General features: G+C 58.0%; 1 protein-coding gene across 5 annotated transcripts; it reads left to right on the top strand.

Annotated features, from left to right (window-relative positions):
* Positions 1-1,528: 1,528 nt before the first annotated feature.
* KIF12 (kinesin family member 12) lies at positions 1,529-8,745 on the top strand. 5 transcript variants are annotated; one of them, XM_040239857.1, is made up of 16 exons: positions 1,529-1,584; positions 1,720-1,795; positions 2,420-2,554; positions 2,803-2,938; positions 3,896-3,987; positions 4,122-4,314; positions 4,985-5,103; positions 5,186-5,290; positions 5,886-5,988; positions 6,062-6,152; positions 6,331-6,417; positions 6,796-6,886; positions 6,958-7,056; positions 7,681-7,781; positions 7,879-7,997; positions 8,331-8,745. In XM_040239857.1, exons 3-16 carry the CDS (start codon positions 2,459-2,461, stop codon positions 8,429-8,431), a joined length of 1,533 nt encoding a protein of 510 aa, XP_040095791.1. In that variant the 5' UTR covers positions 1,529-1,584; positions 1,720-1,795; positions 2,420-2,458; the 3' UTR covers positions 8,432-8,745. The 5 variants fall into 5 exon arrangements, with proteins under 5 accessions (XP_040095791.1, XP_040095765.1, XP_040095760.1 ...); XM_040239831.1 differs by lacking the exon at positions 1,529-1,584 and having other exon boundaries at positions 1,655-1,795; positions 4,167-4,314; XM_040239826.1 differs by lacking the exon at positions 1,529-1,584 and having other exon boundaries at positions 1,655-1,795; positions 4,164-4,314.
* The last annotated feature ends 2,199 nt before the right edge of the window (positions 8,746-10,944 follow it).

Below are 10,944 nucleotides of genomic sequence, written 5' to 3'. Positions count from 1 at the left end.
ATCTGCCATGAAGTGATGGGACTGGATGTCATGATCTTAGTTATCTGAATGTTGAGCTTTAAGCCAACTTTTTCACTCTCCTCTTTCACTTTCATCAAGAGGCTCTTTAGTTCTCCTTCACTTTCTGCCATCAGGGTTCCTGCTCCTACAGGCCTCCAAATCTACCCTCTCCCTAAACCCCTGCACTAGATTGTACTTCCTTGTTTTCATAGCAAGACTGTGAGCTCAGAAGGGGCAGGATCTGCATGGGACTCTCCCGTCCTGGTGCCCTGCATAGAGACTGGCACTGAACGGGTGGCTGCCCCACCTCAGCACATTCACAGACATCTCTGCTGCTCCCAACTGCCCTGGCCTTGGAGAGGCACGTGACCCAAAGTTTAAACCAGATGCTTCGGAGCCTTGTAGTCCGCTAAACTCAGGAATTGAATCCAGCCACATCTTCCTGGAACTGGGACCTGGGCCCTTCCCATCCTTCTAGACCCCTCTCCCCTCCCTGGGCTCAGCTGGAAGCAGCTGGAACCGCTGCGGAGGGGTGAGGTGGGGAGGAAGATTACAAAACGGAAGAAGTATGCGGAGAGAGTAGGAAGAGCCTGGTCCCATGCTCTGCTCAGACTGTGTGGCCTGGGCTGAGCCTGTCCCAGTCCCGTCCTCCGTATCCCCATCTGTGCACAGAGGAGACTGGTCTGGTGGTCCCTCCTGATGGGATTGGCCAAGGGCAAGAGATCCTCAGATTCCTGAACCCTCTAGCTCCAGACTTTTCCACCACACAGGTGGGAGGTTGGGTAAATCTTTAACTAGTTAGCCCTAGGCAGGTCGAGCCTTTCCGGATGGATGATTGCCTGGGAAAGGGGGGCGATGAGCATGGGGGATGTAAGGGTGTATAGCCAGTCCCAGTGTGAAGGGGGAGGGTACTGGGGAGGGAAAAGAGCGAGACTCGGGCGGAGCTAACTCCGTGTGCAAAGCAGGACATGGAGGAACGCGGGTCGCCCGACGGGTAAGTACAGATTTAGGGAGGTTCAAGGAGCCGCTGGGACACGGATGGTTAACTCGAGTTGCTGCCACAGGGACCCCGCGCGGAACCTGGAGCAGGGGCCGGAGGGGCCAGAAACGCCCATCCAGGTGGTGCTCAGGTAGGTGTAGGTTGGCTTGGAGGCGGCGAGGAAGGAGGGACTGATGGAGATTTCAAGATGGACCATCCGCCCCCTCCCGGCCTCGTCCGATCACAGGGTGCGTCCCATGAGCGCTGCCGAGCTGCGTCGAGGGGAGCAGAGCGCGCTGCACTGCTCAGGGACCCGGACTCTGCAGGTGAGGACCTCCCCCCCAACCCTCAAAAAACCAACTTCGGGGAACACGCCAGGTCCCTCCAGGTCAATTGCCCCCAGGCCCCGCCCTCCCTGAGGCGAGCCCCGCCTTCCCCAGGGTGCCCCGCCCTCTTCTCTACGGCCCCTTTCCCCAGGTGAGCCCCCCGGGCGGGGGCCCGGACGTGGCTTTCCGCTTCGGCGCCGTGCTGGACGGAGCTAGCACCCAAGATGACGTGTTCCGCGCGTGCGGCGTGCGGCGTCTGGGCGAGCTGGCGCTGCGCGGGTGAGTGAGGCCGGGGGCCGCCTCGCCCGCGCACGGCCCCGCCCGCGCACGGCCCCGCCCCGGCCCCCTTCCTCCCTTCTCCCCCAACCCAGCCACGCACCAGCCTCTGTACAGCCACACTCCTGCGGCCCGCAGCTTCTCCTGCACCGTCTTCACTTTCGGCCAGACCGGCTCCGGGAAGACCTACACCCTGACCGGACCTCCTCCCCAGGTGAGCCGAGCTCTAGCAGAGCCCCCGGGGGATCGGTGGGCGGGAAGCCTTGGGGAGCTCAGACTCCCAGACGGAAAGGAATTGGACGATGCAGCCCAGCTCCATTTATTTGCAGGCAAGGAAAGATCAGGGAAGGTAAAGGGTCTCGGCCAGTCCAGAGTACCTGGGCTCAGGTGTCCCCTTTACTTGCTAGCTCTCAGGTTTTTCATCTGTAAAATGACTGAGAATTAAATGAGATGTGGGTATGGGAACTTGGCACAGTGTGCTGCTGCTGCTGCTAAGTCACATCAGTCGTGTCCAACTCTGTGCGACCCCATAGACGGCAGCCCACCAGGCTCCCCCATCCCTGGGATTCTCCAGGCAAGAACACTGGAGTGGGTTGCCATTTCCTTCTCCAATGCATGAAAGTGAAAAGTGAAAGTGAAGTCGCTCAGTTGTGTCCGACTCTTAGCAACCCCATGGACTGCAGCCCACCAGGCTCCTCCGTCCATGGGATTTTCCAGGCAAGAGTACTGGAGTGGGGTGCCACTGCCTTCTCCGGGAACAGTGCTCTACAAAGAGCAGTCATAATGGTGGTGGTGATGGTGGTAGCCCAGCCCCAGGCTCAGCTGTTTCTGCTCCCAGGGAGAGGGGGTGCCTGTACCCCCCAGCCTGGCTGGCATCATGCAGAGGACCTTCGCCTGGCTGTTAGACCGTGTGCAGCACCTGGATGTTCCTGTCACTCTCCGTGCTTCTTACCTGGAGATCTACAATGAGCAGGTTGGGGACTGGGATGGCTAGAAAGACAGCCCACAAGTGCCGGGGTCCAGCCCCGGTGGATCCAGGGTAATTCGAAGCGTGAAACGGGTGGGATTCCTCACGCTGGCTCCCAGCACACAAGGAAAGGGAGGCATTTCTTTCCAAGGAAACTGGAAATAGAATAGGTGGGGGGCTGTCGACCATAAGGTCTGGGGGTGGATGAAACAAGGACTCAGGCCCCTCCCTTACCCTCCACCCTCCTCTCTCAGATTCGGGACTTGCTGAGTCTGGGGGCTCCCCGACCCCTCCCTGTTCGCTGGAACAAGACCCGGGGCTTCTATGTGGAGCAGCTGCGGGTGGTGGAGTTTGGGAGCCTGGGGGCCCTCATGGAACTTCTGCAAATGGGTGCGTGCTACTTCAAGCTGCTCTGGGATGCGTGGGACGCAAGTATTTTACCTGTTCACCCAGTGCCCTCGGGGCCCCAGGCTGGAGCTGTGGGTTCAGAGATGACCCTTGTGGGAGAAAAAGGCCAGCAAACCAACAGTTCAGACACAAACCAAGGGTGCCCCCCACTCCTACCCCTCAGGCCTGCTGATACTGCTTTCCAGACTCTTCCCCCCCTTCTCTGCAGCACTGGGCTTCTGCCTCGGTCAAGCCTCAGTTGTACCTCCTGGAGGGATCCCCCACTTTAAGTGCATGCTTCTCCATCAAAGCAAACCACATCCCTATCCCTTTCCAGACCTTTCCAGAACCCTGAGAGTAAAGGTCATACTTCTTGCATACTCAGTAGCTAAGTTGTGTCCAACTCTTTGCGACCCCATGGACTGTAGCCCTCCACACTCCTCTGTCTCTGGGATTATCCCAGCAAGAATATTTCCTCCTTCAGGGGATCTTCCCGACATAGGGATCGAACCCGTGAATCCTGCATTGGCAGGTGGATCCTTTACCACCGAGCCACCTGGGAAGCCCTAGCTTGAAGGCTCTTCTGTTTTGGTCTAATTCATCCATTCATCAGCTATTTATTGAGCACCTGCTGTGGCCAGTCTCGGGGTTCCGACTGAGCGTTGTGGCATGCCTCCCAGTTGATCTCTCTGCCTGAGTTTCTCTCTATTCACATAGAAATGTGAGAGATGTTGATATTAATACAATGTGAATCAGACTGACATTCTTCCCCTCGGTTCTCTCCAGTCCCCTTTCACCTGTTCAAGCTAGAACCCAGTTCAACACCCATCATTCCACTCCTGCCTCGGTGCTTTTGCACCAGCTGGCCCCTCTTTCAGGATGTCTTTGCTCCTTTTTTATTCATTGGTGATGACTTGCTCTTCCTACCACATCCAACTCTAGGATTCTTTTCCTCTCTAGGTCTTAGCCGTCGAAGGAGCTCTGCTCACACCCTGAACCAGGCCTCCAGCCGAAGCCATGCCCTGCTCACACTCTACATCAGCTACCAAACTGTGAGTGCCTCAGCTTGGAAAGGAGTGGCCCAGGGCCACCCGGCAAGGGTCTGCCTCTGGATGTATAAACCAACTTGGGCGTGCAAGGGAGGTAATAGTGGAAACCCTTGGCCCTGTGATTTTGATGATGACAGCCCCTCCCAAGTCCCCATGGAGCCCTGATCCCCCAACCCCAGCAGATGCCTCCTGTGGACCCTGGGGAACCCCCCGCTGGGGGGAAGCTGTGCTTTGTAGACTTGGCCGGCAGTGAGAAGGTGGCGGCCACAGGATCCCGTGGGGAGCTGATGCTTGAGGCCAACAGCATCAACCGCAGCCTGCTGGCCCTGGGTGAGATCTGAGTGGACTGACTGCCCGAGTCCTTCCTCTGTGCCTCGCCCACAGCCATCCACAGTGGGGAAGCCAGGGGAGTAACTGGGAATGGAGGAGCATTAAAGAGCTGTGATCCAGCAGCCACAGGCCCCCCTGGGGTCTCAGCTTGCTGCTGTCTCATGCTTTCCCTCATAGAACTTTGTGGGTCTGTAAACACTGAGGATACAGTTGAATTCTAACTGGGGAGGTAGAAACACTCAATGCAGAGTGCGAGCCCTCAGACATTCAACTTGACCCTTGTTGTATTTGGGAAGACTGAGGCCCAGGGAGGAGAAGGGCACTAACCTGTCTTCCCATCTCCCCACCGCCCCGGCCATTGGCCTTGAGGTCTCTACTAGGTGGGACCTACCTTGGCCTTCCTCTCTGCATGCGTGGGGAGATGTGTAGGAAACATCTCTTCATTCAGTCCATTTGTCAGACATTTCCAAAGCCCCTTTGCCAGGCCCTTTGGTGGGCAGTAGGGATCAAGGTGGGAGCCCTAGTCTGGTGGCCAAGCAGTCTGAATGGGTAATGAGATCATGTGGAAAGAGACACCCTAGAGACATACATGCCTGGTGGAGACCTAGCTCTGCAGCGTACCAGCTGGGTGGCCTTGGACATGGAGGGTGACCACGCTTTCCCCACCCAGGTCACTGCATCTCGCTGCTGCTGGACCCTCAGCGGAAGCAGAGCCACATCCCCTTCCGGGACAGCAAGCTCACCAAGCTGCTGGCAGATTCGCTAGGGGGCCATGGGGTCACCCTCATGGTATCCACGGGAGGCTGGCAGGGAGGGCTGGGTCCTGAGGGAGGGCTCCCAGAGAGGAGCACTCAGGGGCAGTCCTTCCTAGGTGGCCTGCGTGTCCCCCTCAGCCCAGTGCCTTCCTGAGACCCTCAGCACCCTGCGATATGCAAGCCGAGCTCAGCGGGTCACCACTCGGCCACAGGCCCCCAGGGTGAGTAGAGAGAGCCACGGGCAGAGCAGAGGGACAGGCAGGGGAGGTGGTGGGCACCATCCAACAGCTGGAGGTTGAATCAGTGGCACGGTTGAAGTCTGGGACTGAGTCAGAGCAGGGATTAGCGTTGAAACCTTGATGACGGGGTTATGTTTGGGCAGGGTGGGGTTGCAGTTAGGTTTCATGGTCAGGGTTAGAGTAGGTTTAGGCTTAGAGTCTGACTCGGGACATGCTTCAAGGTCTAGTCAACATCCCAGCTGGTATCGTGACTTAAGTCTGAGTTAAGTAGTCTGATGTGAGGTCTTATCTGGGGTCAGAATATGGACCAAGGTTTGGACAGAACTGAGTTTGGGGTTGGACCGGGAACAGTTTAGAGCAGGCTTTCCAGGGAGACAGCTGAGGCCACATGGCACTTTGCTGCCATTAGGACAAGGTGTCCCCTCCAAGTGTATGTAACCTTGGGCCAGGATTCCAAGTGGGCAAGTGGAGCCTGGGCTGGATTTTAGGCTGCACTTACTCCCCTACCCCAGATGCCCTTGTGCAGTGCGAAACCTGTGCAACCATAAACAGCAGCCCTGGGCCTCTTTCTCTGCAGTCCCCCAAGGCCAAGCCGCCCCAGCACCTGGAGGCTGAGCCATTGCAGCTGCAGGAGGAGAACCTTCACCTGCGGCCCCAGCTGGGCCAAATGGGCCCCAAGGGTACGGGCTCCCTGGGGTGGGGGTGAGATGCGGAGCGGCTCTGGGGCTCCAGCTGCCTCCCTCTTCCCTGCAGCCTCCGGACTCAGTGGGGCCCGGGTGGCCTGGGCTCAGCGGAACCTCTACGGGATGCTGCAGGAGTTCATGCTGGAGAATGAGAGGCTCAGGTAGACTGCCCTAGCCCGGACTCTGTGGCCCGCCCCTCTCTGTGGGGCCCAATCTGCCAAGATGCCTCCCTTCTCTAGTCACCCTCCACCCGCTGGCTCCTCTTCTGTCCCCCACTGCCTCCTGGGGCTCATACTGTGCTGCAGTGAGGAGGAGCTGACGGATGCCCCCACCTCCCAGGAAAGAGAAGAAGCAGCTGCAGAGCAGCCGGGACCTGGCCTACAGCGAGCAGCGCATCCTGGCCCGGCAGGTCCGCGAGCTGGAACGGTGAGCAAGGCTGCAGGCTGGAGACCAGCCTTTAGGATGGAGGGCAGGTGGGAAAGGGGGTGGCTCGGCCAGATCTGCCCTCTGGATCCAGACCCCTGGGGCTCAGACCCCAGCTCTGTCACCAGCTATGTGACCTTGGGTGAGTCCGTTAACCTCTCACCACCTGGATTTTCGCTTCTGTGAAATGGAGGCGATACAGGGCCTGCCTCCCAGGATTGTCCTAAAGACCAGATGGCGTGAGTTCGTATGTAAAGATCTGAGAACAGTGCCTGGCATGTAGTTAGGGCTCCACGAGTGTTTGTTGAAAGCAGGACTTGGGCGCCAGGCTGATGGTAGCGTTGAGGGCTCCAGGCAGACAGGGCTCACCCTTCCTTCCAGGCGTCTCCTCTCTGCCTGCTGCTTTCAGCGGCCAGGCCCTGGCCCAGCCCCACCGAGTCCCTGTGTGATGGTGCCACCTCTCCTGTGCCACGTGAGTCTCTGCCCAGCCCGGAGAAGGGAGGGGCAGGGATGTCCCGGAGCCCCTGACGTGACCTCTTGCAGGCCCCGCCACCCCTCTGTCCCCGCTGCCAACTCTGTCCCCTGTGCCATGCGCTGCTGGCCCACTGGGCCTGCCCACGGAGGGAACTCCACCTGCCCCAGGTAGGAAAGGCTGAGGTGGGAGGAGGGAAGGCCGGGGAGAACTGGAGACCTGGAGCTAGGGGTCTGTAGTCTGGAAGGCTCCAGAACTGTGGGGACTCCAGGGTCCTGGGCTGGGTCATGGCGGGAAGTGGCTGGCTTTGGGTTCTCTCTGCCCGGGGTTCGAAATAGCTGTCAACCTTGCCTCGCCCTCCTCCCCGTTCTACCTTCTTTTGGGAACTTACTCTGCTGTTGGCTTATTCATTTATTCACTTACGCATTACTCATTTATGCACTGAATGAATGAGTTAATGAACGCCTTTACTTAATGAGTGAGTATTCACTTATTCAGTAACTCTCCCCTAAACTCCTTGCTTTGTGGCAGCCCCTGTTTTGGGCACTGAGGATTCACAGAGCAGATGTGGTTCCTGCCCTTGTGGAGTGCCTAGTCTCCAGAGAGGACCTCACAAGCGCCACCCACTGCCCGCAGAAAAAGGGATCCCCACCCCTTTATGCTCCTCGAACATTCTTCGTGCCCCCTGGGGCAGGCCTGGCAGGAAGCATGGTGTCACGATCAGCCCCAGGGAAGTGGGGCACAGACCCAGGGCTCAGATCACCCAGCCCTGTGGACTCTGGTCTCTCCTGCAGGTGTTTGGCTCTAAGGCCCCAGGTGATGGGCCCCTGTCCGCCCGGCCCCCACCCTGGGCACCCCCATGCTGCCCTAGCTCTGCCAAGTGCTCAAGAGAGAGGTGAGCCCAGCCCTGGGGCACTGGGGGATGGAGGATGAGGGCTAAGGTCTGGGAAACTGAAGGCTCACTTCCCACAACCCAACTCCCCCTGGCCCAGGAGTCACAGTGAGTGGACTCAGACCCAGGTTCTGGCGGAGATGCTGACCGAGGAGAAAGTGATGCCCTCTGCACCTCCCCTGCCCGCGGGGCCGCTGAACGCATCGCCAGTGCTGAGAGGTGAAGAAGGGTGTGAGGGGAGGGCTGCTAGTGTTCTCTGTGATCTTGGGCCAGAACTCACCTCCAAACCTTAGTCTTCCCATTTCTGAAATAGGGGGTGGATTAAGTGGTGAGAGTTCTACGATCTTTCTATTTCTCAGACCTGGAATTCTCTTCTTGAAGCCACCTGCACTCCCAGATGTATCCTGGGGCCCGTGGTGTGCATGGCAGATGGAGTCGGGGTGCGGGGGGGTCGTCTGAGAACTTCCCCAGAGGCTGCTGGGACCCTGATGAGCCTGGGTGGGGCAAGGCCCAAGGAAGTGATGGCCTCAACCCTCACCGTGTGCCCTTTAGGTGGGGCTGCAGTTCCAAACCTGGCCCGGAGACTGGAGGCCCTCAGAGACCAAATCGGCACCTCCCTGCGACGTGGCCGGAGCCAGCCACCCCCTCGCTGAGGGCACACGGAGCCCTAGCCAGGCCCTCCCTGCCTGCTGCAGGCAGCGTGGGAACCCTGGAGACCTTCATGTGGCCTTGGGCTGGGCTCTGCACTCTGGGTTTCAGTCTCTCCATCTATTCAATGGCGTAGCAGCCGCTGCTCCAGTCTGCAGCTGGCCTGGGCAGAGGCCAGGCCTGGGCGTGGGGGCTGATGGGGCAAACTGGGGACGCAAAGGGTGGGTGCCACCTCATACTCAGAGAAACGAGACTGGGTTCAGGAGAAACCAGGCCACGGGTGATGAAGTATATGAATAAAGAGAGACCTCAGCTCCAAGTCTGGTTGGTCTTATCTTCTGACTAGTCAGGCTCTGGCCCTTGGGAGAAACCCAGAGAGGAGGGGTTCTTAGGGGAGGGGTCCTGAGGAAGAGGAGGCCAGGACTCCTGGCAGAGGTGACTGTCCCCTTCCCCTTCAGATCAGGAATATTTCAGGTTCTCCTGAAATAGAGGAGAACCTCCTTTTATGGGTTGTTCAGTCACTCAGTTGTGTCCAGCTCTTCAAGACCCCATGGACTGCAGCACGCCAGGCTTCCCTGTCCTTCACCATTTCCCAGAGTTTGCTCAAACTCATGTCCGTTGAGTTGATGATGCCCTCCAACCATCTCATCCTCTATCACTCCCTTCTCCTCCTGCTCTCAATCATTCCCAACATCAGGGTCTTTTCCAGTGACTCAGCTCTTCATATCAGGTGGCCAAAATACTGGGGCTTCAGCTTCAGCATCAGTCCTTCCAATGAATATTCAGGGTTGAAGTCCCAGGAGGTGCAGCGTGTGGCATAAGTCTTTTTGGAGGAGGTTGTCATTAGCCCTACCCTTAGAGCCACTGGGTGGGCGATCCATATATTGGAGAACAATTTTAGTTACTGTACACATTTTAATTGAGCAACTACTGTGTACCACTGGGCAGGCATGGGGAGAAGGAGTGACAAGCATCTCCATGAGGAGACCTGGGGGAGACTGCTCTGGCCTTGAGCTGGGGCGGGTGGTGGGCTGAGGGGCTCACACGCTCTGTGGCAGCTGCGTGTGTCCTGGTACTGCACCATAGGGCCTGACTTCTGAAGCTGCAGATCTGCTCTGAGCCCCTGGGCAAGGCCCGCACCCTCCCGGGACCACTTTCTGGTTTTCAGTCCTTTAGACCTGGCTCCCTGTCCTGTTGATCTCTAGTGAGGGGCAAGGAGATTAGGAATATCATGATTCTTGGCACATGCCCGGTAGGATGCTGTGGGTCCACAGTTAGAGGTAAGTCCAGATGTGGCTGTGAAATTGGGGGTGTGAGTGGGAGGACCCCACTATAGAAAGAGCCATGGGGCTAACCTAAGTCTCCCATTTTATGGTTAGGTAAACTGAGACCCCCAAGTGGCTCATTCCGTTGTTTGTTCATACATTCACTCACTCATTCAGTAAACACCACTGGCATCAACTGTAAATCAAGGTGGCAAACAAGACTGACAAGGGACAAGCTGGCTTTGCCCAGGGAGCTCACAGTCTGGTGGGGGGCAGACAGGTAAACATTTACAACTTTACACGCATGCTTTGATGGGAGAAACCCAGAGCGCTGGAGGCACAGAGGGTCACCCAGTCAGAAATCGTCAGGGAAGGTTTGACAAAGAGAGTCATGATTAAGGGGGAATGGCAGTTGACCCAGGGCAGGTGGGGGTGAGGAGCGGGCTGCAGTGCCAAAGGGTCAGAATTCCAAAGGTTTCCAGGACCATTCTAGAAGTGCGTGGCCTCAGCCACTTTGGGAGCTGGGGTTTGTCCCAAGGGCAAAGGGGAACCACGGAAGGGTCTCAAGGAGCCACCAGCTTCGATGTGCGTTTAGAGCATGCTGGCCACTGTGGCAGGTGGGCTGACTGGTAAGGGTGAACTGGAGGAGGGGGACCAATGAGATGACCGGTGTAGGGAGAGGCGAGATACCTCAACCAGCAGCACCTAAGCCCCGCTTGGGCTGGGCAGCCCCTGAGACCTGGGCACTGGACACTGGGCTCAGGCAAGACCCCAGGCAGGCCAGCCTCAGCCACGGGCTTGGGGAGCACTTGGGGAAAGGGACACTGAGGCCAGAGGACAAGCTTGGGAGCCACTGGAGAGAATGGGGACTGGGGACGCCCTGGGGAGGTGTCATAGCCATCATCCGCAACAGTGTTCAGACCTGCCCGTAGGCCTGGTCCGAGAAAAGTCAAGAAAATCAAGTCCGATTGCTCCCATCCCACTCCCCAGCACAAGATCAAGCAAGGAAAGACCTAATACACTTGTACCCACCACTGTGGAAAGTAGCCCAGGTAATGTTCCATAGTTATGCCCTCTTTTTCCCCATGGAAGTATGGACCCAAGGATAAAAAAGCAGGGTGCCTCTCAGCTATGCTTGTGTGTGCAGTGTGGCGTGGGGTGGGCCGCTCTGAGCGTCCCCACTGCAGGGCTTCTGACTCCTGAGACTCTCTCTGGAGAGCTGGTCCCTGAAGCTGGGGCTGGCAGGGTCAGCC

The sequence above is a fragment of the Oryx dammah genome, unplaced genomic scaffold (assembly GCF_014754425.2).
Source record: "Oryx dammah isolate SB20612 unplaced genomic scaffold, SCBI_Odam_1.1 HiC_scaffold_1, whole genome shotgun sequence".
Classification (NCBI taxonomy): Eukaryota; Metazoa; Chordata; class Mammalia; order Artiodactyla; family Bovidae; genus Oryx; species Oryx dammah.
This window is presented reverse-complemented; position numbering and strand designations above follow the sequence as displayed.